Raw genomic sequence first — 26,738 nt, 5'->3', positions numbered from 1 at the left:
TAAAAAAACTGCTTAAAAAAACAATGAGAACATTTTACTAAACTAAACCAAAACTTCAAACCGACATACCAAAATTAGCAACATTCCAAAAAATAACCCTTAATTGATAAAAATTCTAAAATTAAAATATTTTTGTGAAGGCCCTAAGCCACTTTAATTAAATTTATATTTCAACATCCTGAAATAAATAAATATATAATAAAAATAAATAGTGGCTAAATGGTTAATAGACATGAAATCCCAACAAATTACTTTTACCAAAATATAAAAAATGAGGAAGTCTACAATGACGACCACCATTCACTCTCACTACTCTCCCTCCTTGAATTTTTTTTTTTTTTTTTTTTTTTTTTTTTTTTTTAAAAAGAGAGGAATTTTTGGTTTTTTTTTTTTTTTTTTTTTTTTTTTTTTTAAGACGAAAGGCATATTGAGGCTTGCTTTGGGACTGCTCTTTTATTGCTTCTTGAAACAGTTTTATAATATAAAAATTAATTTTTTTTGCATAAAAAATTATTTTAAAAAGCAGCTGAACAAATCAAATGCAAAGAATTAAAGAACCGCTCTCTTCATTAAACGGGATTTTAATATAAAAAGGGACTATTGAACCGACAGTTTTATATCTCAGTCAGATTTAACAAATTCAACAAAGTTGCTAAGGGGTCAAGCTTTGAAAATCCAGCGCAGTGTGGCTGATGGGTCATAAGAGTTAGTTGGTGGTTCGCATTGGTTGGGGGAGTTTTACGTAATTTCGTCATATTTGGTGCGTAATCTTAACCTTCCTCTTGATCTTTACGCAAATAGATAAATTATATAGACATATACAATGAATAACAATAAAATGAGGACAAAAAAACAAAGATATTTGATAGATCCTATAGTATGAATAACAAGAGAAAATGAAAGAGATCTGACAAGAAAAAAAAAAACAATTGAATACCTCAGTCAGTTACATTCCTCATTTTCACAAAAAAATTATTCTGCGTGGATCCCGGACGGCGTCCGAAGACCTACCAGAACACGCCACATCGTTTTTTCGCTCGGTGTAGAATAACATGGCACGTTCTGATTGATCTCCGAATCATCCGGTGTCAACACAGAATAATTTCTGCAACTTCACAGGGTAATGTTGCGCCTCAAAAAAATTTATAGATAAAAAATGTGATTCACTTAGATGACCCAATAAAAATAAGGTTTCGTTTGGGACGGCTTCTTAAAATAACTGTTTAATTTTATACTAAAAAGTTGCTTTAAGAAACAGTAAACAAGCGGTCCCATACAAATAGCAGACTCTCCATACAACTTGGTGTCATCGCCATTTCATTCCAAGTTACATCATTCGAAGACGCTTGCAATGTGTAATGGCATTGCGAATACCTTTACCGGTGACAGAAAATGGTGCCGAAGCTGAAGGCAGGTAAGGCGATTTCTCAATGCGGGCATGGCGATCATTACCGTCCCAGTACAAGATAACTCTGTTTGTGCAGGAATGAGACCAAGTATCACCTATTAACACAAGAACATAAACATGAAATAAGATAATTTGAAAAATCTTCCATTACAAGCACTGGCGGATTCAGTATGGGGGCCCTGGGGGCACGGGCCCCCACTGAATTTTTAATTAATGCCTAATTAAACCTATTTATTGCTACCAAATTTAATTAAAAGCAGCTATTAAGGGTTTTTGAATTAATATTTCCGCTGCACTCTTTATTTTGGCGGAAAGTGACGGGAACCGAAAGGGCCGGGCAAAACACAAAAGTCTAACGCTATCCTTCTTGTTCACGGCGGGCGGCGGCTCGCCGGCTTGCGACCGGACGGCGGAAGAAGGGCGGACGCCTGGACCAGCTAAACGGAGACTGCGGGTAGCGGGCTAGCGACATATTTCGTGTGTACCTACTCGAGTCTCGACTGCTCATCCTGTTTGGTAGATTTGAGGAATCAAAAGGTATTTGATTCTGCTCCTCCACGCCTCCACTGCTTCTTAGTATTTCTTTGGAAGATTTGAGGAATCAAAAAGTATTTGATTCTGATTATTTCTTGATCAAACCTTCAAACGTGATCTCCTTTATTGCATTACAAGCAGTTTCTGATTGAGGGAGAACTTGATTGTCGCTTATTTTCAACTCATCCATTTGAATGTTCTTCGAGTTCCATTTATCATCAAAATATAAGTTGTAAAATGCTGATAAAGCACTTTTTTTTCTTCAGCTGATTTTATATCATAAATGATTTTTGTTGCAAATTTTTTCGTTTCCTTATAGCATTACTGTAGGCTGAGCTGAAAGTGCTGCGTGAAGCTGCACAGTGGCGACGTTTGCAAGGTTAGGTACTTATTGCTTGAGCTAGAGTTGATTCCACATATCAGTCTTTAAAAAGAATGATGAGCGCAATTTAAAGAGAGCCAATTCAAGATATTTAGGATGAGTCCGACTGTTTGGATGAATGATTGTTTACTTGTATTGAAAAGAATATTTTTAAAGGTATTGACAATGATTTGATTGTACAACGATTTCAAAAAATGAAGTCTCGACGGGAGAAATTATAGAGGACAAATAAGAAGAATTTCAAGATTAGTGTTCTCAATTGTAAGTTTTTTGCTTTATCATATATTTTATGTTTTTATAATGAATAAAATGATTAACAAAAAAATTAAAACCGCCATTTCAAGTCTCAAGCCCGGATGAAAAAAGTTGAGGATTTTTTTTTACATCAATAATTTGTGCCCCCACATGAAAAAAATCCTGGCTCCGCCCCTGATTACAAGGAAAAAAATATCGAAGACGCTTGCAAGGTGTGATGGCATTGCGAATACCTTTACCGGTGACAGAAAATGGTGCCGAAGCTGAAGGAAGGTAAGGCGATTTCTCAATGCGGGCATGGCGATCATTACCGTCCCAGTACAAGATAACTCTGTTTGTGCAGGAATGAGACCAAGTATCACCTATTCAAACAAGAACATAAACATGAAATAAGATAATTTGACATGTATGCCTATTTATAGGACCTATATATTCTTCACAAGTCACAACATGGTAATATAGTAGGGTTAATCAACCTTAATTAACTACCCTTCTTGATTAGAAGAAATGAAATTCAAGTAACACTAGCACATAAGCTCTATGATATTTTGCTTTAGTATCAACAATTTGATAAAAGTGTTATACCCTTATTAAGTCAAAACAGACAATGGGGGAACGACAAGTTTGATTAAGATCTTAGAATTCTATCAACTCAAGATATCATGAAACTTATTCTACATATTAAGAGTAGTCAACACAACATGGTCGAAATAACATTGTCAGCAACCATTGATTCTGTCATCCAATGGGACCTCATAGACCTAAAGTAAAACTAAAGCTTATCGAGGGGCTGATCATACATATGACATTAAGCCCTACAGGTGGTGTCTGATGGCTCACACAACTAATAGATTTGGTCATTAAAGAATATCCAGGCTTAGGTCATAATCATTATGTAATGTCGTTATCACGATTAGAATAAATACTTGTTGACCCATATGCGCGAAAACACACGAAAAAGGGGTGAAAATTGATTGAAAGAGTCAAACATCCTCTGATTGCCAAACGGATTGAGTGGTTGTGATCGGAGCATCGAATAAGTGGGGACCCCTCACAGTCAAATCAGACGAGATCGGTCAAAACAGACGACCAACACCCAAAATTGACACGTGAAAATCCCGCTGAACCCTGATGTTTTGCACTGCTTCGTGATCACTTCTTGTAAATCCCATGGATTACCTCAGACAAGCATTTGAGTCGTTGTTAAAATGGAATCAAATGAGCTTCGCTTGTTTTCGGTTCTTCGCAAACGCTCATGGCCTTCCTCTTCCGGTCTTTTTCCGATCCAACTAGCCGATGCTCCTTAACCAAGCAATCGAAAGCCCAGCCAGCTTCCCGTCTTTTTCCGATCCACCTAGCCGATGCTCCAATTCACGCAAGGTCAGGCCCGTACTCAACTTCCCTCTAGCGACCAAACTCCCCTGTTCTGATTTCCCTCACAGCCCGTCAACCCACACGAGAAGAGTCAAACCAACTGAAATATCTCCACTCAAGTCCCTCTCCAAAACGACTCCAGCACTCTCCGATCCCGTTTGCTTCAGCCGAACTACTCACCCCAATCAATCAATCGGCCACACAAACCTCCTCTCATGTCTAATCCCTTGAAGCTTGTGAAGGATTTCAGCAGTCAGTCCAAACAGCGGCCTTTTTCACGTGCTTTCCCCCGTCAAATACAGCCTTTGCCTTCTGTTTGCTGCCGTGAACAGCCATGAGAAAGCTCTTAATTGAACAACAACTGCAGCAGATTTTCCACTACCTTTTTGCCTCCCGGACGTGACTACACCCTTTTCCTTCCTTTGTCACTTTATTAAGGCAGCTTTCATACATTTCCTTCTAAATCCCCTCAACCAAACAGATAAATAACCCACCTGTTCTACACTCTAATTAACCCCCTCCAAACCGACGAACGATAACCCATCCAATCCCTCCAAAATTTCCCACGCAGTAAGTATTTTTATTTATCTTATATTATTCTAAATTATTCTTTGTTAGCATAAGTTGTCATTATTAATTAAAATATATTGGCTAATGTTATTAGTTATTATTATTGCTAAACATATATGTGTGCGTGTGTATATATATTAAAAAAAAAAAGAAGCACAAGAAAAAAGAGTAAAGAAATAATTCCAAAAAAAGGAGAAAGAGGTTTCAAAAGAAGAAGAAAGAGAGAAAATAGAAAATGTTTATGCATTCATCGTCATCACCATCATTGCTTCACCCGTAAAGGTATAACATTCCAAAACTCAAAGTCATGTTTCTGGCATTCGCGGGGCGCCGGGGGACCCCTATGCACGCTTTTCTCTAGCGTAGTGGGGGGAAACCCGATGCGGCGCCTGCGACGAAGCATGTGAGCCTTATGCACATTTTTCTCTAATGCAGCAGGGTAAAAATTAAGTACTCTTATATGCTTCAATGCATGCGGGGAAAAATTGTGCTTTCAAAACAGGTACCCCTGAAGACCCGTGCACGCCTTTCTTAGGCGTGGTGGAACCAAATACTATAGCCGCAGTGTCTCTAGACACGGGCCATGCACGTCTTTCTCAGACATGGTGGACAAACTATGATTCCTGAAATTTCCCCTAAACAGAGGAGCCTAAAGGCTGCCGGAATTTTTAGTGAACTGGAAACTTAAACAAATTTGCAAGGGACTTGATTGAATCAAAATGAATAAAACTTGACTTGAGCCAAAATGTAGAGGACCTAATTTGAACTTGAAATTGAGACAAAAGGGGGGCTTGCAAATTTAAATTGAACATACAAATTGAACCATATGAAAAATGACATAGCCAAAAATGAAGTAATGATTTGCAAAATAACAAGCTCTAACTTAAAGGAAAATAAACATATATAAGGTTGTTGGTGGAAAAGAGATTTGCAAACACTTCTCACAAGTGGTAGTGAAATTGTAAACAACATAATCAAATTTCATGCCATGATATGATGTTGTCAATGGATAACATGACTTGCTCGCAACGATCAACAATAATCAAAGATGGCATGTGAACTAATGTCAAATAAGTACATTGAAACCTTCCAAGTAAGAAGGGTTGAAATGCAGTGAACATATGAACCTACATGTTAATAGTGACACTTCCTACAAGCATATGCAAGAGAATGAGATAAATGTGCAAACATGCTTAATGCATTTAATGAATCATGTAACTTACGAACAAATGCATCAATTTCTCATGAGAATTGAAAGTCAAAGTATAATGCATGCTGCAGATCATCTTGGAAGTTAACAAAGAGCCTATGACATATACAACAGTCCATTTACAAGCAACTTTAAGAGACTTATAGGTCTTTTGTGAACAACATCAAGTTACATACAAATGGATGCAATATGCTTGTCAACCTATAAATGAACTGAAGGGGTACGCAATGAATATAACGATATCCCTCCAATCAATGTTAATTGGCTTGCAAATACATGCAACAGCCTTGTATGAACATGAAGCCAGTATGCAAGTGAATGCAACAACCTACCAGTCAATGTGCATGACAGGGTTGGCGACAAATGTTGCTTGACCGGCAGCATACAACATATTATGCAATGACGAAAAAATGTGTCATATATGCAACAATAATAATCAAGAACATGCAATAGATGGTACAACAACTTTGTAGTCAACAATCAGTCAATGACCATCAAATACATTGATTTATTGCAAGCAGAGGCCGATGATATGCAGTAAGTGCAAGTGCCCAAAGGTGATTTTAGAAGACTTGTTATATACCCAACACACTATCCACAAGCGAAATGTAAAATGACTACATCAAATGCAAATGCCTACGAGCCATTGTAAGAAGCCCATCATACACATCACAAGCAAAGCACAGGAGAAATGTGATAAATACAAAAAATCTACGAATGATGCTAGAGGATTTGCATTCAATACAACTCGCCCGTGGATAACAATAGAAGACCTCTAATGTGTACAACAATCATGTTTGCAAGCGGTGATATAGGAGATATGCTACAAATATGATGAATCTCCTCTACATCTAGATGCTTATGCGACATGCAATTTACAAGCAAGAATGCAAAAAGGGCAAGAGCAAATGCAGAATAATTGCAGGAAACACAAACATCTATAAGCCATAGCAGGAGAGTAGTTAGTGCACAATAATTTACCTATACAAAATAATGGGCAACTCATAGGATGATGCCATGCCACCGGATCTGCAATACTCGTACAAGCAGACAAAAGGCATCTATAAGTTACTAAACAAAACATTGTGTACACTCAAATGACAACCATTTGCATAGCTGCTCGTTTTAAAAATACCCCCCCCTCCCTCATGCATCGAAAGAGTGCTGATACATTCATACATGCATACACATAAATATGTTGTCTACACTTGTAGCACTGCATACGTACAACTGTTACATAAATACGTTATGCAAGAATGCATGCAAAATCATATATCCGCATATGCCTCGACGAGCATGTTATGGGTATACACGTGTCGTCTAAAGATGCTGCGCGGGTCGATAAATGAATATAAGATCAAGCTCGATCCTTCTAAGAGGGTAGATAGGAGTCAACACGGCTCGAGCTATCAAACAATCATACGGTCATGGCGCCGATCAGAATATTTATTTTATACATTCATATTAGGCCTTCAAGACCCTCAACAAGAAAAAATCATTAAAAAAGGCATAAAGCCAACGGTGAACGAGATCTTCTATCGTCAAGTAGACATAGTCGACAAGGTTCGACCTTATGAAATAAAATTAACCATAAAAAATCCCGATGATGGCCGTATTGACAAAAAACCTCAATCAAAGGGGACCCCAAAATATTTGAAAATACCTCCCAAATGCCAATAAAAAAATTCAAAATTCCAAAGTGCAAGATATTTAAAATTAAAATTAATTATCAAACACTTAAAAAACAAAGATACCTCACCATCCGCAACAGTTTGTCAATGTGGACAAATATGAAAATTACTTCAACTCACAAAGAACAAATATCTAATCAAGAATATCACTATGAGTCATTCTCAATCTGTCTTTTGCCAGTAAGAGCGTAACAAATGTCCTCCAACCGGTGGTTTCGCCGCCAAATAGCACCACAAGTAAATGATTATATTACGTTCATGTTAGAGCCCGTATGTTCCCCAACAACATCAAATCATTGAGTAATTAATCAATATGATATAATTGATAGGGCACAAAGCCCTCTGTTAGCTAAGATGGATTTAAATTTATCCCCTTAGACAAATATTCACCCCAGGTCTACAAGGTACCCTTGAACGAAGCAAGTCATGGCCACCGATAAGGATCCTCCTATCATGTTGGGTAGACTATCTCCTTTGATTAAGTAGACCAAGGACCATAATGGCCTGAGACGGCGAAACCGTGGGATCTTGATCAGTCTCATCATCATTCCCACACCATTCGCTTTAAGTGTAAGATGGTGAAATTTATATTTTTAAATATCAAATTTTTAAATACATAAACCATGCTACTACTATACGCCAAATATCATGTATATGTTTGACGACTAGCCTTAATCGAAAGTTCTCTCTCATGGTACATTGATTTCATCTAGGTTCAATTTGGATTGCATCGTGACACATAAATAGGTCAAAATAACTTTGTTGGGGGAAATTAGTCCTGGAAATACAAAAAAAAAAAAAACAGAGCATTGTACCCAAATCTAATATTAAAGCTGAATACATGGCCATGGCTAATTCTGCAATAAACCAGGAGCATTGTATCAAGATATATTTTGATATCTTCATAATTGACAGCATTATTCTCTTTTATTTATTTTCTTATTATATCCTGTTGTACCCAACATAATCAATCGATAATATAACAGACTTTATTCTTCACGACACTCAAATTCCCCTCATCCAAACAGATCTTTAATGTCTTTTCTCATCAACATGAAATTAGAAAGTTTGCCCCACAAATAAGATTAATCCACTTTGCAATTACAGAGCAGACATTGCCTGAAGGCTTATAAGATTTGTTCATCAAAAGCAATACAATAAGAAATATTATAAGATAATGAAAGAATACCAAGTGCAAGCGTTAACTGGAATGAGCCTTCTGTATGCTTTGCAGTGACATGATTAAGTAATAAAACCTGCAACACAAAAACTGATTTGCAGCAGTTCAAATAAACACAAAACTCGATAGAAATGGTGATATCCCACAGAATTAATATTCTCTTTTTATACGCGCATAACTGTTTTCCATATTGATAAAAAGTACAGATCACATAAACCTGCCATGCCTTGAACTTGTCGACTTGGGAAGGCGTCATAATTACAAATGAAACATTATGAACCAAAATTATTTTTACTAAATGCCAAGCAAATGCCCATCTAACAATCCATAAAATAGTTTGAAGCTACTACAGAAGCAAAATATGTAAAAAATAAATAAGCATTGCAGGTAGCATAAAAAACCCAGAAATGTTTTACCAATGTATTTCAATAATCAAAATTGCATATCATCAAAGAAAGTTATATATTGAAAATCGCATTTATCTTCTAATGTAATCAAAACCATCTACCATAAGAATTGTAATGCGTATGATTAATAATCAAACTCTCTAAAAGTTACTTAAAATAATGCATGCCATAATTCCAGTGATGCTAAGAGAATGGGTGATTCTGATCTTACATTTGAAGTACAATATCAAAATCTAAATTGAAGATGAATGTAAATTCTCCACCTAGAAGGAAAAAAAAACCATATTTGAAACCTTTAGCTTGTTTCTACACATCATGTACAAGTAACAGCTTACATGGATCTGATAATAATTTAGCAATACATTTCTAGCATATTTTCCCTAAATAAATGCTTATTCGAGTACATATATATATATGCATACAACTTATAACAAACCAAAATAAACTTTCAAGTGAAAAGATTATAACACTTACAGCCACGGCAAATCTTTCAGCAAGTTTCATCAATTGCCTGGACATTTCGTTAAGCACAATAGTCCTTTGGACCATTTCTTTAAAATCTTGGCGAAAGTGAAATGAGATGCTGTCGATGATAACAATTTTCACCTACCATAATAACAGTCAGAAAATCAGAGTGATATCCAAAATGAATAAAATAATATTTCTCAAAGATTCCTATGCAGAGTCATAAACTTCATGGGGTTTATGAACAGAATTATTTAATAAATGGCGAATCATTTCTCGTACGTAAATAAATGTAAATTATGCAAAAACTATAGTTATGGTCTGCAGCTTAACAAAGATTAATAAAAGGGCTTCCAATTATAGAATTTAGTAAAATACTTCTTATAACAAGCTAATCATAAAATTCAAAAAAAGATTAAAGGAGAAACAGAGAAATATCAATAAAGCCACCCAATCAGGAACCACGATTTCTTAGGTCAAAGAATATAATTGAAAATACACCTGAATTATATGGGCTGACGAGGTTGGTAAGAATACAGAAGGTTAAAGTCAAGCAGGACAAAATTAAGAAACAGAATACTATAAGTGTGAACCAAAATGGAATCTCTAAGCAAATAAACATGTATTACTCGCGAAGGGTGTGGTTAACTATATTTAAACAACACGAATAGACAATAAATTCGCTGAAAAAGAATGAGATTTAAATAACTCATCTGATGAATAAGATCTGTTAACATTTGCGATTCAGCTAATCACGCTCAGACTAGTGCTTCAATTGGGGCCAGAAGCCATTGAAAACACTTGTCCAACTCAATAAACACAAACTACTATAATTATTAATACTTTGAATCTTCAAGAATAACTTCCAATGGAATGCTATGCAAACTTTTCCTCACTGTATCCAAATAGAATGTATACACTTCAAATGCAGAACATGCAGAGTATATGAAGCAAAGATTCTCCCTGCTGTGAAGGAATTGAAACCGCAAACTGCCAATTTAAGTTCATTTTGGAACATATCAGAAATTTCAAATGTTTAATATATGTTGACCCCTACACATCAAAAAACGCAAAAAGAGGTGAAAACGGTGATTTAAACAACGCACGCGTTGGCACGGCGCATCACTTTAAGGGTCAAACGACCTCTGATTATCAAACAGACGGTGCTTTTGCAATCAGAACGTCAAATTCAAAGCATTATTTCTTTTAAAGTTAACTAAGTTCAGTTAATACATCCTAATTATAATACACTCTTAAATAAATTAATAATTACTTAATAGTTAATTATTGTTAAGTGAACTTAGTATTAGTATTGAGTAAAGTATTAAATGAAATTAATTATTCATATATTCCTGAAGAGGTGTTCCTTTGGACATGATTGTTTGATAGCAGTTATACAACAGCGGGCCCGTTTTTCAAAAGAAATCCTATAGTGGTATTCAGTTGGGAGAAAAGAAAGAAGTTTTCGCAAGCAAGTGTAGGAATTCCTGTAGATCAGTTCGGCACAGTGCTCCTGTGGAGTGGAATTCAGCACAGTGCTCTACTGAGAATTCGGCACAGTGCACTAGGGAAGTTCGGCAACTGAAGGGAGGATCTACTTAGTGCAATGCAGGAGGGTTCAGCAGTGTAAATATTAACGGCATAGTGAAATGGAAGCTATTTGAAAACTGTAACAAAGATTTGGATTTGATTAATTTGCAACTGTGTGATGAATTGTAATTTGATGTGAGTGTGCAAGCTAATTGAAGGAACAATGACTGTGGGAGAATTCAATTGATGAGAGTGAGAAATTGCTTCGAGGAAACAGTAAAAGAAGAATAAGAAAGAAAACTCAGAGAAGAGAAAATCGGGGCTAGCAAATTGGTTTATATTGCAATGTTATGGTCGTTTTATTAAATTCCAAATGATAGTGCAAATCCTTAAATGAGATTTCAGCAACTGTAGGAATTACCTAGATATATGAAGAAGGGAGGTTTTGATGAAATTTATTATTTTAATATAAGTTAATGTTATGCAAAATTAATTGAGCAATATATTATGGAATTTATGGAATGTAAAAGAGATAATTGTAGGTAACTTACAATCAAGGAAGGGTACGAGGTAGAGGATTTGAGGAGTCAGTTCTTCAAAAAAAGTAAGTAATGTAAATTTAATTTAAAAAGTATATACAATTATTTTTGTAGACAAATACACTATCATTTAATGATAATTTAAGAAAAGAGTTAATGATGTTATTAATGTATGTTCACAACCAAGTATCAAAATAATACTAATAAAATCTTACCTTCCCCAGTCGTCGAAGCCCTCGCCCATGCTTGCCTCCCTCGTTTGCTGATAAATCCCGAGCTCTAACTTGCACACATGTGTCTTTCCTTTCTCCTCTCTTTTCCTTCTCTTTCTCTATATTTATTTCCTTCTCCTTGTTCTTCCTCTTGATTGCTTCCTTCTCAGTTCTTTCGCTCATTTGTTGAACTGGGTAAAGTGAAACGAATATATCACATATGAGGAGTCACTAACTTTCATTTCTGAGGACGTTTCCTCGCTCATTCACAACGTTCGGCTCCGCCATCTGCTCCCGCGTCCGTGCTCGATCCGTTCGGCCCGCTCGGTTACTGCTCGTATGCATGCGGCTCCTCTCGATTTAAGCTACGACTGGTTCAACTTAACCGGTCAAACCGGTTCTTACACATATGACCAGAGGCATGTAGCTTAAGGCATACGCCTCAAATGAGAAAGGCATATGATGAGAACATCGACAGACGTTTTCGACGAGTATATCAGCACAGGAGTGGCAGATCGATGGCTACGATCCACAGCCTTTATTTTGATGCTTAGTCTTTATTTAGATGTTTTATGTATTAATTGTTATTTACGGTTGTACTCTTTCTTTTGAATCTGCTTGAATTGTAGCCCCATGAGCATTTGAGTCATTGTATTTTTATTTCCTTAGGCCTATATATTGTGACTTCCTCTATTGTATTGGATGATGATTTATGAATGAAATTTCAGATTTCTTACTTGATCTCAAAGTGAGTTCTTGAGAGGAGAAACACTAGGTGGGTGAAAGCAGTACTCGTCATCGTTCGGAGGATTCCAAGGTTCGCGGCCCCAATCTTTTCTTTTATTTTTTCCTCTACTTCCACCTCTTCTCCTAGCCCCTACCCGCCGGCCTCTCAAAACCCCATCCCATGTACCTCCTCCCAAAACCGAATCCCACCACCAACCCACCTCACTCTTGTGCCGCCGGCTTCCCGTCTCCCATCAACCACCGGTTTTCCCCTCCCCTTGCTCCAAAATTCAACCAAGCCAAACTCCCCAACCCCCACCGCCGGCCACCCCTTGTTCTTTTCCCTTAATGTTGATTTCAATCCCCATTAAGACTTTCCTAATTCAATCCACTTAATTTTGGGAAGAGATTTCATCCTTTTGAAATTCAAAATTTGAATTTCAAAAACCTTCCTAAATTGACTAAGCCAAATTAGGAAAGTTTTCAAATTTTCAATCTAATTTAATATTAAATTAGATTGGATTTCTTCACCTTTTTCCTAAAATGTGTTAATGCATTAAGAAGCATATCCCCTTTCCTTTTTCGTCTCTCCTCACATTAACACAACCTAATTTTGGATTTGGAATTCAAATTCAAATTTCTCTCCCACTAATTAATTTCAAACTCTAAAATTAATTTCAGATTTCCCCACCCAACCTAATCCTTGCTAAGCCCCTATCTGCCCCACTCTTACTCGACCCCTCTCCCTCTTCCTCTCATGGCCAATCCTCCCTCCCCCAAACCGACACCCCTCCCTCTCTCCTTACCACCTCAATTCTCCTCCTCCCTTCTCAAGGCAAGTATGCATGGCCGATCCTGAGATCGACCACAGCTTTGTTTACAACACCCAAGGAGAGATAGATATCTTCTAATCTGCTTTCTACGAACCAGATTGGGAGTACGACGACTCGATGGAACACTACGTCAACCGCATCGTTTACTGTCTCGCCGAGACGATCGAGCTCCAACGACCCAGAACACCTTGGCTCCTCGTCGGAAGATCCTTGCATCCTCCACCGCCGGCTACCTTCCCAAGAACAAAGCTCCTCGATTCTTTCTTCCTAGTGGTGATTTCAAGTCTAGTTTGGAGGATCTTCATCCGCTAAGACCTAGAACCGTAGAGTGAGAAAACCTTTAAGGTGAACATCTCATTATTAAATTTCGGTTTTATGTTACAAGCTATTAGTGTTTCTACTGTCTTTGTATTTGACTAAGAGGGTCTTGGTTAATCTACATGTGTTTCTTTGTCTAAACAAGTGAAAAACTACGGATCCTTAAATTCCTTTTGTCTTGAAGCATAATTTTATAAAGGTAAACTTTTAACAACTTTCTTATTAATTTTCTCGCTAACTCCTGGTAGTTTCACATCAGCATAAGTCTCACTCATACCAAAAAAGTCATACGCCTTGATGAACTTATAAAATTTATTGGGGAGGCGTGCACCTCGAATGCCCTTTTAAAACATTATTCAATAAGAGCTACTTTAATAATATTTCTATTGATTTTTGTATGTTGCACACTTCTAATGATCCATATCTTTCTGCTAGCTTTGATTAGCCTTTCTCACAAGAAGAACTCAAAGGGTAGCGTCTTCTTTTGTGCCATTTTTGAGAAATAGGGGACATCGTTCATTTGGTTTTGGCTTTTATGTATAGAAACAACTTAGGTAAATCCTCTCTTGTTAGAATGTGTTCACTTTTTATTTGTCTTATACCTAAGAAAGAATATTGAAAGCTTCTGAAGGACCACAAAATCATTAGTTCGCTTAATGGCAGTTTCAAAATATTCTCTGAAGTCCTTAAATGGTTTTGCCATATTTGGTTTATGTTTTCCCAGGACCTTTTATAGCTAGTAAGGAAATTATTGACTGCATTGTTAGACCCCATATATTGATCCATTCTATTGCCAAGCAAAAGAAGGAAATGTTCATTTTAACAACTGTGACTAGAGCTTTGTTTTTCATACTCTTAAAGGGGCCCATTTTTTCTCCTGTGATTTCTCTCTTGGATTATGGAATATCATCAGCATGCAAATTCTTACGTTATTGTGAACGGTGAACTTAACAAGCAATTCAAATGCATCAACAGTCTAATAGAACCATTTTTCTCCTCCTCACTTTATTATTGTAGCGGATGTCCTTCCAAAAGTGACATTCTGCTTATATTAATGGTCAGATCTATGAGTACTGCTAAGAATGGTGTACCCCCAACAATATTCTAAAATTTGTAGATGATACTCTGTTATTCTATGGTGCTACTTCCTTCCAAGCCAACATTTTATATAATATTTTGATCTTCAATGGAATTGACTTAGGTCTAAATCTTCTTTGATCTTCCTCGGTAAATGTTGTGGCAAGCGAATATTCCAACTAACCTTATGTTCCTCCAAACCCTTCCATTCAAGTAATTGGGTTCTTCTTGGTATAAAAATGTTGCAAAGAGCCTTTAGAAATCCTCTTATCTAAACAATTCAATTGAACCTCTTTTTTAAAAGATTCAATTGAAACTTCCACTCAAAAGTTAATTACATTTCTAAAAGTAGTAAGATTGTGCTTGTTAATTCAGTGCCTAATTTTATTCTTCTCTACTATTCTTTCTTTTGGGTTTTCAATTCAGTAATAAAAAAGATCGATGGTATTAGAAGGAATTTTTTTTTCTAGAAAGCAAGTGACAAAGGAGGAGGAATTGGGGGATTAAATCCAATTAAATGAATAATAAATTTATAGGCTAAAGATAAAGGTGGTATTGGTATTAAAGACTTACGATAGAAAGTTTAATTGACTAGTTTTGGGCCTTCAATTCCTTTAATATTGTATGTTTATATGCAATTACTATTTCCTAGCAATTAAGAAAATCAGCTAATTACATACTGCTGTAATAATAGATGCAAGTTCTTATGCGACCTACATGACAGCTAACAAATGATACCGCAGACCAAGGCCCTAAAACATGCATTTCACCTTCAGTCACTCAAAAACTCATTAAATCAACCTCACATACCATACTATTAATCAAAATATAGAGCAATAAACAATTTCCATTGAAGTTGCTGCAACAAAGGGTAATTTGAATAGCACAATTTGTAAAATAAAACAGCATAGAATCTGCAAAGCACCAAGAAAAATTTTCAGTAAAAACATGATAAAATAATAGAATACCCTAAATGTCATCACCTTTAGCATGCAAAGACTTAAGCGATACAACAACAACAACATCAAGCCTTTATCCCACTACGTGGGGTCGGCTACATGAATCCTTTTTCTCCATTGTGTCATATTAAAAGTCAAATTCTCGTTTAAATCTAATAAAGAAAGGTCATTTCTAATATTTTCTAACAAAGTCTTTTATAGGTCTACCCCTAACTTTCTTAACATAAATCAAATCTAATACCTACTACTCTCCTAACCGGGTCATCGGAAGGCCACCGTTTTATGTGACCAAACCATCTAAGGAGACTCTCTCTAATCTTATCTTCTACTAGAGCTACTTCCAACCTTTTCGTATATAGCTATTTCGTTATTCGATCTCTAAGGGTAAAGCCACTCATCCACACTAAGCATCCTCATCTCCGCCACACTAACTTAGTATTATGCTTTCTTTTATGGCAACATTCGGCACCATAAAGCATTGCAGGCCTCACTACCATCTTATAGAATTTTCCCTTTAAGTTTGAGGGGTACATTTCTATCACATAACAAGTCGATGCATTCCTCCACTTCAACCATTCCAACTTGAATTCTGCTGATAATATCCCCATCAATTTCACCATCACTCTCGGAGCAACTTAGATCCAAGATATCTAAAACGTGTATCTTATTATGACTTGATCGCCCAAAGTCACAATCCCCTCACTAGGTCTATTACTACTAAAAATTACACTCCATATATTCCGTTTTATATCTACTCAAGCGAAAACCTTAGACTCTAAGGTTGACCTCCATAATTCAAGTTTACCCGTTCAACTCCCTCTCTTATCTTCTAACTATAAAAGAAAAAATCATCAGCAAAAAGCATAACCAAGGTACTCCTCTATGCAAATGTCTAGTGAGAACATCCATGACTAAAGCAAAAAGATATGGGCTAAGGCTGATCCTTTGATGTAACCCAACTGAAATAGGGAATACTTAGTCAATCCACCTTGTGTTTGAACACAAGTAATAGCTCCGCATACATTCTTTAATGATTTGAATATAAGCATTTATTGAACTCCTTTCTTTTCAGAAACTCTCCATAGCACTTCTCTTGGAACTTTATCATATGTTTTTTCTTAAATCAATAAAATATCTATATGTTAGATCCTCCTTATTTTTATATATTTCTCCATCAAACCTCTTAATAAATGTATGGCTTCCATAGTCGACCTACCGGCATGATCCAAATTGATTTTGATGAACATTAGTATCACGCCGCAACCTATGCTCCATAACTCGCTCCATAGTTTTAAAGTATGACACATAACTTAATACCTCTATAATTTCGCACAATCTTGTGCAATCACCTTATATTCTTAAAAATAGAGAATTACACACTCATTCTCGCACTCATCTGGCATCTTTTAGTCTTCAAAATTAGTATTATAAAAAATTATAGTAAGCCATGCAAATATCCATTCATCTCCTAGCATTTCCACACCTCTATGGAATATCCATCAGGTCCAACAGCTTTTCACCCTTCATTTTCTTTAAGCCTCTCTAACTTCAGTTTTACTAATACGCCGATAAAAAGCAGAAATCTTTATTTCATTTAGGGTGCTAAGTCACTATAATCAATCTTATTTTATAACTTCATTAAAAAGTTTAACAAATATCCTCATCCACCTTTGTTGATATATCATCTTCTAAGAAAGTATTTATCTTCATCTTAATACACTTCACTTCAACTAAATACCTTAATACTCCTATTCTTTGTTTTGGACTAACTCTATACATATATCTTCTCCCTCTTTAGTATCTAATTATATTTATCAATCACTAAAAGCTAATGTCTTTTGCATCGCATATATGCTTTATTAGTATCCTTACGAGCCACTTTTATTATTTCCCAATTATCATAATTTTAAAATTAAACCAATTTTAAAACAAAACTTCTTATTTTATATCTTTTCTTGCACATTTGGATTCACCACCAACGTATTTTACTAATTATGAGCTTTTCCCTTTGATACTCCAAGGATATCTTTTGCAATATTTCTAATATCACCTAGCACTTATTTTCCACATAACATTAGCATCCTCATGCACAGACAAAAAATCTTAAAGACAAAAATTCTTATCTCAAAAAAATATTTTGTTAATATTCTTTAAATGCCCCTATCTAATCCTAAAAAATGTTTTTACTTTATTTATTTTATGCCCTTTATCTTAAAGTCCAAAACTAATAATCGATGTTTGGTACATAAATTTTACTCGGAATAACTTTACAATCTTTTCAATCTAAACGATTTAATTCTTCTAATAAGAAATAGTCAATCTGAGTTGTACTATATCATTTATAAGTGTGTTGATGCTCTTCTCTTTCTTAAATATAAGTAATTAGCAATTGAAAAATCATAACTAAAAAAATCCACATTATGGTCTTCTGCCACATTCATCGTCGTTCCAACCATGCCCCATGAATGCTTTTTAAATCATCTACATCTTCTACCTACAATGTCCATTTAAATCTCCTCCAATAAAAACTTTTTTCAAGATGTATCTTTTGTATTAATTTTTCTAAGTCATCCAAAATTAATTAGAACTCATATACCAAACCTACTTGAGGAGCATAGCCATAAAATATTAACAATATCTTATCACTCAACAACATTTTTAAAGCTTATATCATATCTCCAATCCTATTAATTTTTATAACATATACCTAAACTCTTATCTATATTAACACCTACTCCATTCTAGTACGACTCCTACCTGAATACCAAAGTATAAATCCATAAACTCATCAATTTCCTCTACCTTCTCTCCCAACCCATTTAATTTCATGAATGCACAAAATATTTAACTTCATATGAATCATAATATCTATTAATTCCATTAATTTTCATGTAAGGGAAACTATATTCCAAGTTCCTATCCTAATTTTAGTTTCATGAACTAGCTTCTTTGCCCACATCCGTCCTTGATGTGAGAACCCTTGCCTATTTAATATTGCACCCGGGCGCCGGTGCCGGCCCTTGCACACTTGTCACTATATTCAGGTCATACAGCGCGTCACTTTCAGGGGACGCCCTAGCATTAACACAATTTCTTAAAGGATTCATGTCATTAAAGACTTAAATTAAAAAAATGGCACATTCCGGTAAGGAACTGCACACAACAACCTCATGTGAATGTCACAAAAATAAAATCAGTCAAAAAATAAGACTTGTCAGGGAAAGCTCACATCCTTGTGTTCTTCAAGGAACTTGTCAAGGTAGTTGATCACAGCTATCTGCTCAGTGTAACTGCAGATGCGGAAGTAAAGGATGTTAGCTAAGAAATGGTCAGGCTGCATTTTTTCTTGGCAATCTTCAATCTCCTTTCGAGAAAAACCTAAATTTTCCCAAGTATCCATTATGCAGGCTTCAGCAATTTGATAAGCACGTTCAGGCATAAAACTTCCTTCAGTGTCTAGAAACATTTAGCTAAAAGATTATTACAAGTTTGAAAAATGGAAGTTGTGAATAATGTGAATGGATGACATTAGAAGATAGAAATATCTACCTATGTAGATTGCTTTAGCACCTAGACCGCCATAAGAAACTGGAATTTGGACATTTACTGCAAGCTGAATCCTGCATGTTGCTTTATTTATTAAATTGTTGATGAAAGACCACAGCAAAAGTAAATATTAAATAACGGCGTACCCTAATTGTGTTTTACCAATACCTGGAACACCACCTGGAAAAATGAATGTTAAAAACATGTAATAAAGACCTCGTATGGCATTTAAGCTTCGTTTGGGACGGCTTTCTAATTGCTTCTTAAAGAAGCCTTCTCGTAAAAAAATTTAATTTTTTAACTAAAAAGTTGCTCTAAGAAGCAACAAGAAAGCTGCCCAAAACGAAGACTTAATCATTTAAGATAAAGCATGCATTCCCCATACTAAAACAAATGCAGGGCATCTAATCAACTTTGTATAAGAAAATGATTATCTACTATTAAAATAAAGCAGCCACGTTTTTAATTTTACAAAAAAAAAAAAGCATGGATGGTAGAAGATCGTGTTTCTAAATTATATCTTTCTAGTAAAAGTTAAATAACTGCTTCATCTGCCAAAGGCTCTTATTTCACAAGGCCATTGCTTAATTAGGTTTGACCCACATGTAGTTTTACATGTCAGAAACAAAAGTGCGTACCCATTTCGGTAACCTGCCCGCAATGTATGCCACCACCAAGGATGCCATCAAAATCTTCACTGCCAGTTCTAATAAGCTTGAGGTTTTGTTCATCCGAAAGCATTTCCCATGCAGTCCGGGATCCTACAGAAATATGAAAGCTTTTATCTATAATATCAAAAACCTCAAAATTATGTTACATGGCCCTCTCAAAATTTAAGTTTTTTTTAAGTGAAATTATGCATATTACCATGGTCCTCTTCATAATTTAAGTTATGTAAAGGATAAACAAGTGTCTTCGACACATAAATATTGGTGAAAAAAAGTTGCAAAAGCATTATTGTTTTGCATCAGTAAAGAACTTTGTTCAGAGAAAAATCATATGCAATGCTCTACAACCATCAGTCTGAAACTCATACCTGGCCACTCTTTGTTGGTTCCCTGCATTTTTATGAATGCAGACATTCTCCTCCATGCTCCTCAACTTCACTTCCTCCTATATGTTGTCATTTGGACTGCATGGTCATTTTTTATTTTGGGTTACTTTAGATATTTTTATTTGAGTTTCATGTTTAGGAACCTAAATGTAAATTAGTTTCCCTTTGGATTATCATGTTATATTAGGCCAGGATCAATGCCAACTAAAAATTATTTAATATAATTTAAGTCATTTGACTCCTAATAAATAAAATAAAGAAAAACTGACGGAACTGTACCTCGCTAATTTTTCCCTTTTTCCATAGTATATCTTATCTTTTCATTAATATTATCCCCACATCAAGCCATCACCTACACCCATTAAGTTTTCCCAAAGCTATCCTGCATCAAAGTAAAAGTTCCCACATCATTGGCATTGATTTCCAATTTTCTGCCATCAATTTCAGATGTTAGATTATTTTCTAGATTAAGAAGTTCACGTCAACCACAGAAAACAAGAGGCCATCACATTCACCGCACTGGCCATCCAACTGATCCCCCTAACTCCAACATTCTTCCTACTTCCTTCCAAATAAAGGGTCAACAACTCTCAGAACAAACCCTCAAGATTCCCCACAATAAAAATGCATCCTCACCGCTTACTTCAAATTCAAGTCACCCACTTTCAACAGACACAAAATACCCCATCTTCGAATTACTACTCTGTAATGCTTACTTTAGTCATAGTTTCTGAAGCTGATCTTGCATATCATAAATGTTCACCTCTTTAGCATTTTCAATCTTATGTCTATGAAATGGACGCCCCAATTTTTTAATAAAATGAATAAATCAAACACTTAAATTTTAATTTTAAAATTTTAAGGCCCAACTAGAATAAATTGAAATATTTTTTAGTTTCTCAAAATCTACTGCTCCCTACTTTTCAACTTTTAGCCTCCGGAAAGAATTGTTCTGCTTTGAGCCAATCCTATTTGAGATACCAAAATATTATCCTTATATAAAACATTACAATCCTAAAAATATTTGTCACTACTTTAATCTAGAGTATTTTCAAAAAAAATAACTCTTTTGAGATGTAAATAACTATAAGTGTTTTCCTTTATGGGGAATCTATGCCCAAAATAAAATAAACTCTATCTCATTCACCTAAGATATGAGAAAATCTCTAAAAACATAGATATTTTCACCAAATTCATATTTTTATTTTCTAAGCCATTAAAAAATATCATTTATATTTTTTGAGATGATGATTTATTTTCCATATACCCCTTGTAGATAATTGATTTATGATGTCAATGAGTATTAAGACAACTTCCATCCAATCTTGCTTTTGAGCATTTTTTTGAGAAAAGAGAGCTCTTCTGATAACAAGTAGATGATCATTCATTGGTTCAGTCACCATAATTTGTTGAAGTGTATAAAAAAAGGACTCCAATATTATTTCTTTTTGCTCTCAAAATTTGGGCAAAATCATATTTTGTACTTTGTTGAAGTGTACAAAATCTCAAATGATCTTAGCTTACCTGCTCCCACAATAATTGTTGCTCATTACTCCAGTTTTGCTCTCAAAATTTGGAACCAATATGTTTTCCTCAGGATCCTAAGTCATACTAGCCCTATAGGCTTGGTTTCTACATCTTCTGTAAACAAGAAAATAGTTGTTGAATCTCCAATTGTGACTATTTCCCATCTCCCTCCCATTCGTGAAGATAGAGATGATCATGATGATCTAAAACCTAATAATTATGATGGGATTAGCATAAGTGATGCTGTTCTAGTTGATCGAACGTTTTAAATTATATTTATTAGACATTAACATAATTAGAATAAAATATATCTACATTCTCCAACTTTCACCAGGCTTCAAGCAAAGCGGTCTATTGAGCTCTATTATCCTCTATCATTTTACCGTAAAAGTGGATGTTTCTTGCTTCTACTTCATGCTTAATATATTTATTCTTTTATTATTTTATTTTGTACATTGGCACTTCTAATTTAGTTCTTCTGCTGCAATCACATCATTTTTTTTATAATATTGCTTTAAAACAATGCAAAAAAAATAGGAAAAAGATATGCATCATGTTTTTGTCAAAGAGATGACTCATACAGGTTTACGGACAAGATGGAGTTAGGTGAGCACATGTTAGGCTGGCCCCAGCTAAACCGGTCCCTCCTAGATTGGTTCATTACTACAGGAGTGCCCGGGGAGGGGGCGGAACATGTGTGGGTCCCAATCATTGATTGGGCAAGGGGTTTTAGAGGGAAATTTCAAACTTGGGGGATGTTTAGGGATTAATTAATTATATTTTGCTTTAAGTAATTTCCTTTTGGCTAGGATTAGGGATATCTTGAATTTTGTAATCTGAATTTGAGATCCATGGTTTGTTTTGGGCTCTAGGCTTTGCTAGAGATTTGGAGAGTTGAATCTTCCTCTCGAATTGAAGATTATTGTATCTTTTGTTGTTTTTCTTGTCCTTTTACTGAATTGGAGACTCTTGCTTGTTGTTTTCTCTAGTAAATAGGAATTTCCTGCACCAAACTTGATGCATCTGAAATTTAGCAATTTCCTGCACTAAGGTGGCAGTTTTCTAACAGGACACTTTAAGGTAAATGATGTATCTTTATGATATTAAAAGTTGAGAAGAATAGAAAGAAGTACACCATGTGCAATTGAACTATGTATCTAATCTATTGCCCAAAATAATAATACAAATGGTTTTAGAAAATAATAAAGTAATTGATGTCTGCTTCATACAAACTACAATGATGCATTGCTACGCTAAGACATCCCAACAGAACTTGTAGGATAGAAGAAGGTTCAAAAGCGGGTAAAGAGGAGTATACCTTTCAAAACTGCATGCGTGCCTTCCAACCCTACAGCTCTACAACATTTCAGAGTGACTTTAATGATTTCCACAGCTTCCCGATGCGGAATAATTAGTTCTGTAGATGACTAAGGATGTTAATATTGCAAAAAAAGGCTGATATATAATTAAGATTATTCCCCCAGTTAAATAAAACATAAAATAAAAACAAGATCAGAACCCCACTGCTCATGCAAATATTGAAATTACACCGAATTGAAAAAATAAAATTAAATTGGCCATTAATTCTTGAAGCATGCAGCAGTAATTTCCTCGATTTTACTGAATAAAGAGAGATAAAAGATTTACTATTTCATGAAGTTGCCAAATCAAGTCCCTGACTTAGCTTTTCTTCCATATTTTTATTATTCAAACCCATATTGCAGGATGCGCCTACGCTCGAATTGTAGGGAAAAAATGGTGAGAGCAAAGAAAAATATGCAAAAGACTCAGCAAGTAAATACAAAATTTATGTAACTCGGTGAAACTAAGTAGTCTATGTCTGCAGCCCCCACCAAGAATTTTTTCACTAAAGTTGAGAATGGTGCATCATTAATTTTTTCTTCTACGAAGCTCTTTAAATATTGGGAGAAAGGTAACGAAGGACTTAACCTCAAAATAAGAGACATGATAAAGTAGATGTCAAGTTGTATTCTCTTTTCACCACAATAAATAAGATATTTTCTAGAGCTGCCATGCTTGCCTCTAACAATTAGGCCCTTTTTCTAGCTTTAACGCCCTATTATAGAACCAATTAGCACCACCGAAATTGCATATGACACTACAGCCGCAAACAAAAGAAAGCATATCATTTCTCTCTCTCTCTGATATTTTCTTCCTTCTGTCATTTATTTTATTTAGCCAGAAAAAAATCTCCAACTATTATTTTTATACTCTCTCACACTATTTCTTTCTTCTTCACTCTCCTCACTCTCTTTCTTTCTCTCCCCTCTGCTTTTTCTCTGTTCACACAACAATGAGCCTTTAATTTTCTTCATAGGTACAACTTTTTGAAGCCCACACACAAACTCACTCTCTTTCAAGTTAAGGCAGTCAATTTGAATTTAAAAAGAACAAGATATTGATCTGAAGTTAATCCATAATAACTGAATTTGCAACAACTTCTAAACCTGTTCCTATTCATCATGAGGTAGAGCATGAAGGCTTTGTTTGTATTCAGAAGCAAAGAAAGCTTTTTGCAATTGGGATAGTGATTGAGAAAACTAGTCAACTAATCGACTCTTGCAGGTCTAAGAAGAAATTGAGGCTTCTCATATGAAAATATAAGGTCAACCAATATGCAGAGATTTGTTAACAAGTCGAAGAAAAATAAGAAATGAAAGTAAATGGGTTCACAGATAATATAAATCAATAATCATGAATGTTTCATAGAATTTTTATCCATTGTGAAGCTTCACAAGGATGAAAAAGAGAGTATGTCCAATGTCCATCATCGGGCTTTCGAGGGATTGCTATTGTGGTGCCTAGATGAAAAGGAAACCAAAGATACTCAAACCCAAACCTACTCTAGTGAATCCAATGGACACCCGCAAGAGTTGCCTTCATTGTTTTAGAAGCCCTTTGCCAAAACATCTGCTTTCACAATAGATAACAACATTATTTTTATACTTATCCAAGAAAACATATGTGCCTAACTGATGTGTTTACAACCCCAGACACAATACATGTGGCAAACATAACTAGGTTGTCAAAAAACTCATTGTTCGTGTTTGATTGTATTTGACTTAATTAGCTCGAGTTTGACTAATTTTTATAAACTTAAATTTTGAATGAGCCAAACGAGCAAGACATTGTTTGACTGCATTCGGCTCGATAGTAGCTTGATTATATATATATATATATATGAATGTACATGTATATTATGTATGTGCATGTATTTGTATAAATGTTTATGCTTCTATATTTGTATGATATCTGAATATATACGTTACAGCATATTAGTTATATAATTTAAATTTACATATGTACACAGCTCGCATTTGGCTTTGCAAGTTAACAAGTCAAAAACAAACAAAAGATTTTGACTTCTTTGCCTAACAAACTAAGCCAAACAACACTTGAGCTCGCTCAAGCTCAACTCATTTACTCCCGTAAATATTTAGAGCATCAACTCCTCTTATAGAAAGTCCAATAGCCTATCTTTTAACATCAATGCAAAATTAACTTCCTCCATTTTTTAAACATCTACTTCCGCATTAACCATATGCAGTATGGCCAATAAACAGAGAAAATTCAATCACTCACAATGCTTTTCCTTTTTTTCCTACGTTTACTTCATGGATATGCCTCATACATTTCTTTCCCAACAATTCTCAACATTTGACGTTTGGAACTAGCTTAAATAATAATAATTATAATAATGAGAAAACATATAACATAAACATTGAGCTTGAGACAAAACCATTCCAATCAAATTTTATTTTTCACCTTATAATAAAATATATAAACTAGTAGACAATGTTCTCTCCTAACTTAACAGCTAAATATGTTTACTTCATGTAATCACTGAAAATTGTATTGGAGCTTGAAAAACTAATTGGTTCCCAATATTGAAGCTTGGCAATCTTCATGGTTTTATAATTCCAACGCTCAACATTCAGTAAGGTGTTCAAGGTGTCTCAAAAGGCCAATGAATAATTCATGTAACTGAGGTTGAACATATGAGCAAGTTTCATGAAAAAAAAAAAGAGAGAAAGGTATTAAAATATTATGAGTTCGTTTAGAATAGTTGTTTTTCCCACAGCAAAATCTTTGTTTTTCCCACAGCAGAACTATAGTTAGTTTTGCAGCTCTGCCCCAAACAAACCCTCTAGTCCTGACCTAAGCCCTAAACTCTAAATCATAAACCCTAAAACTAAAAACACTCTAAACTCTAATCCTGACCTAGTTGCTTTGGTACACGTAAGGCAAACATTCATTGACAAGACAAAGCAAATCAGATTCAGAAACCTTCCATCTAGCAAATTACAGCTCTGAATAAAACATTTTCAGAGAACAAAAGCTTACCAAACCTCGTGTTCATTACAAGCAACCAAAATTTTAGGCCTCAACAGGCAGGAAGCTCCAATCAACTTGGTAAACGTTCATGTTTTTTAAGGATTAAAGAGGATAGTTCTCATTATTACTCTAGTCAAGTATCAAACGATTTCTTAAGAACATCGACATCCCTGCCCGTCATTTCCTTTTACTCTAGGCCTCAGGTCAGTGGACTATACACTTGATTTTAGGCAAGCCTTCCTCCAAAGGTTGAAACAAAGTTACATATCTCCATCGATCAGGCGGGAATAAAGAGTTACAACATGCAGAATACACAAGAAAAATCATTCAAATGTCATATTCAACGGCCAATAAAGTAGAGTGACTGTGCCTTGGGCCAGGCGGGAGGCGGAGACTCCGACGATAGACAAGAGGGTTGTGTAACCAGCGGAGATAAGTTTCTCTTTGTGAGCAGAAGCGATGGGGAGAACAGAAACCTCCATGGGAACGGAATATGATCTCCCAACTCCCGACTGCCTTCTTCAACGCTTCCCCAAAGTCCCCACTGCCTTCTTCAACGCTTCCCCAAGTCCCGACTGCCTTCGA

General features: G+C 35.3%; 1 protein-coding gene across 2 annotated transcripts; it reads right to left on the bottom strand.

Annotated features, from left to right (window-relative positions):
* Positions 1–1,142: 1,142 nt before the first annotated feature.
* On the bottom strand, positions 1,143–26,666 carry LOC110114211 (DNA repair protein RAD51 homolog 3). Of its 2 annotated transcripts, none has more exons than XM_028694488.1 (9): positions 26,524–26,666; positions 23,116–23,214; positions 19,855–19,977; positions 19,363–19,396; positions 19,220–19,290; positions 18,900–19,126; positions 9,486–9,617; positions 8,614–8,680; positions 1,143–1,503 (listed from the first exon to the last, which is right to left on the bottom strand). In XM_028694488.1, the coding sequence occupies exons 1-9, from the start codon at positions 26,633–26,635 to the stop codon at positions 1,328–1,330; spliced, it is 1,041 nt and encodes a 346-aa protein (XP_028550321.1). In that variant the 5' UTR covers positions 26,636–26,666; the 3' UTR covers positions 1,143–1,327. The 2 variants fall into 2 exon arrangements, with proteins under 2 accessions (XP_028550321.1, XP_020702666.1); XM_020847007.2 differs by lacking the exon at positions 1,143–1,503 and adding an exon at positions 2,804–2,941 and having other exon boundaries at positions 8,614–8,694.
* Between the last annotated feature and the right edge of the window lie 72 nt (positions 26,667–26,738).

Source organism: Dendrobium catenatum, unplaced genomic scaffold (genome assembly GCF_001605985.2).
Source record: "Dendrobium catenatum unplaced genomic scaffold, ASM160598v2 fragScaff_scaffold_490, whole genome shotgun sequence".
In the NCBI taxonomy this organism is placed as follows: Eukaryota; Viridiplantae; Streptophyta; class Magnoliopsida; order Asparagales; family Orchidaceae; genus Dendrobium; species Dendrobium catenatum.
This window is presented reverse-complemented; position numbering and strand designations above follow the sequence as displayed.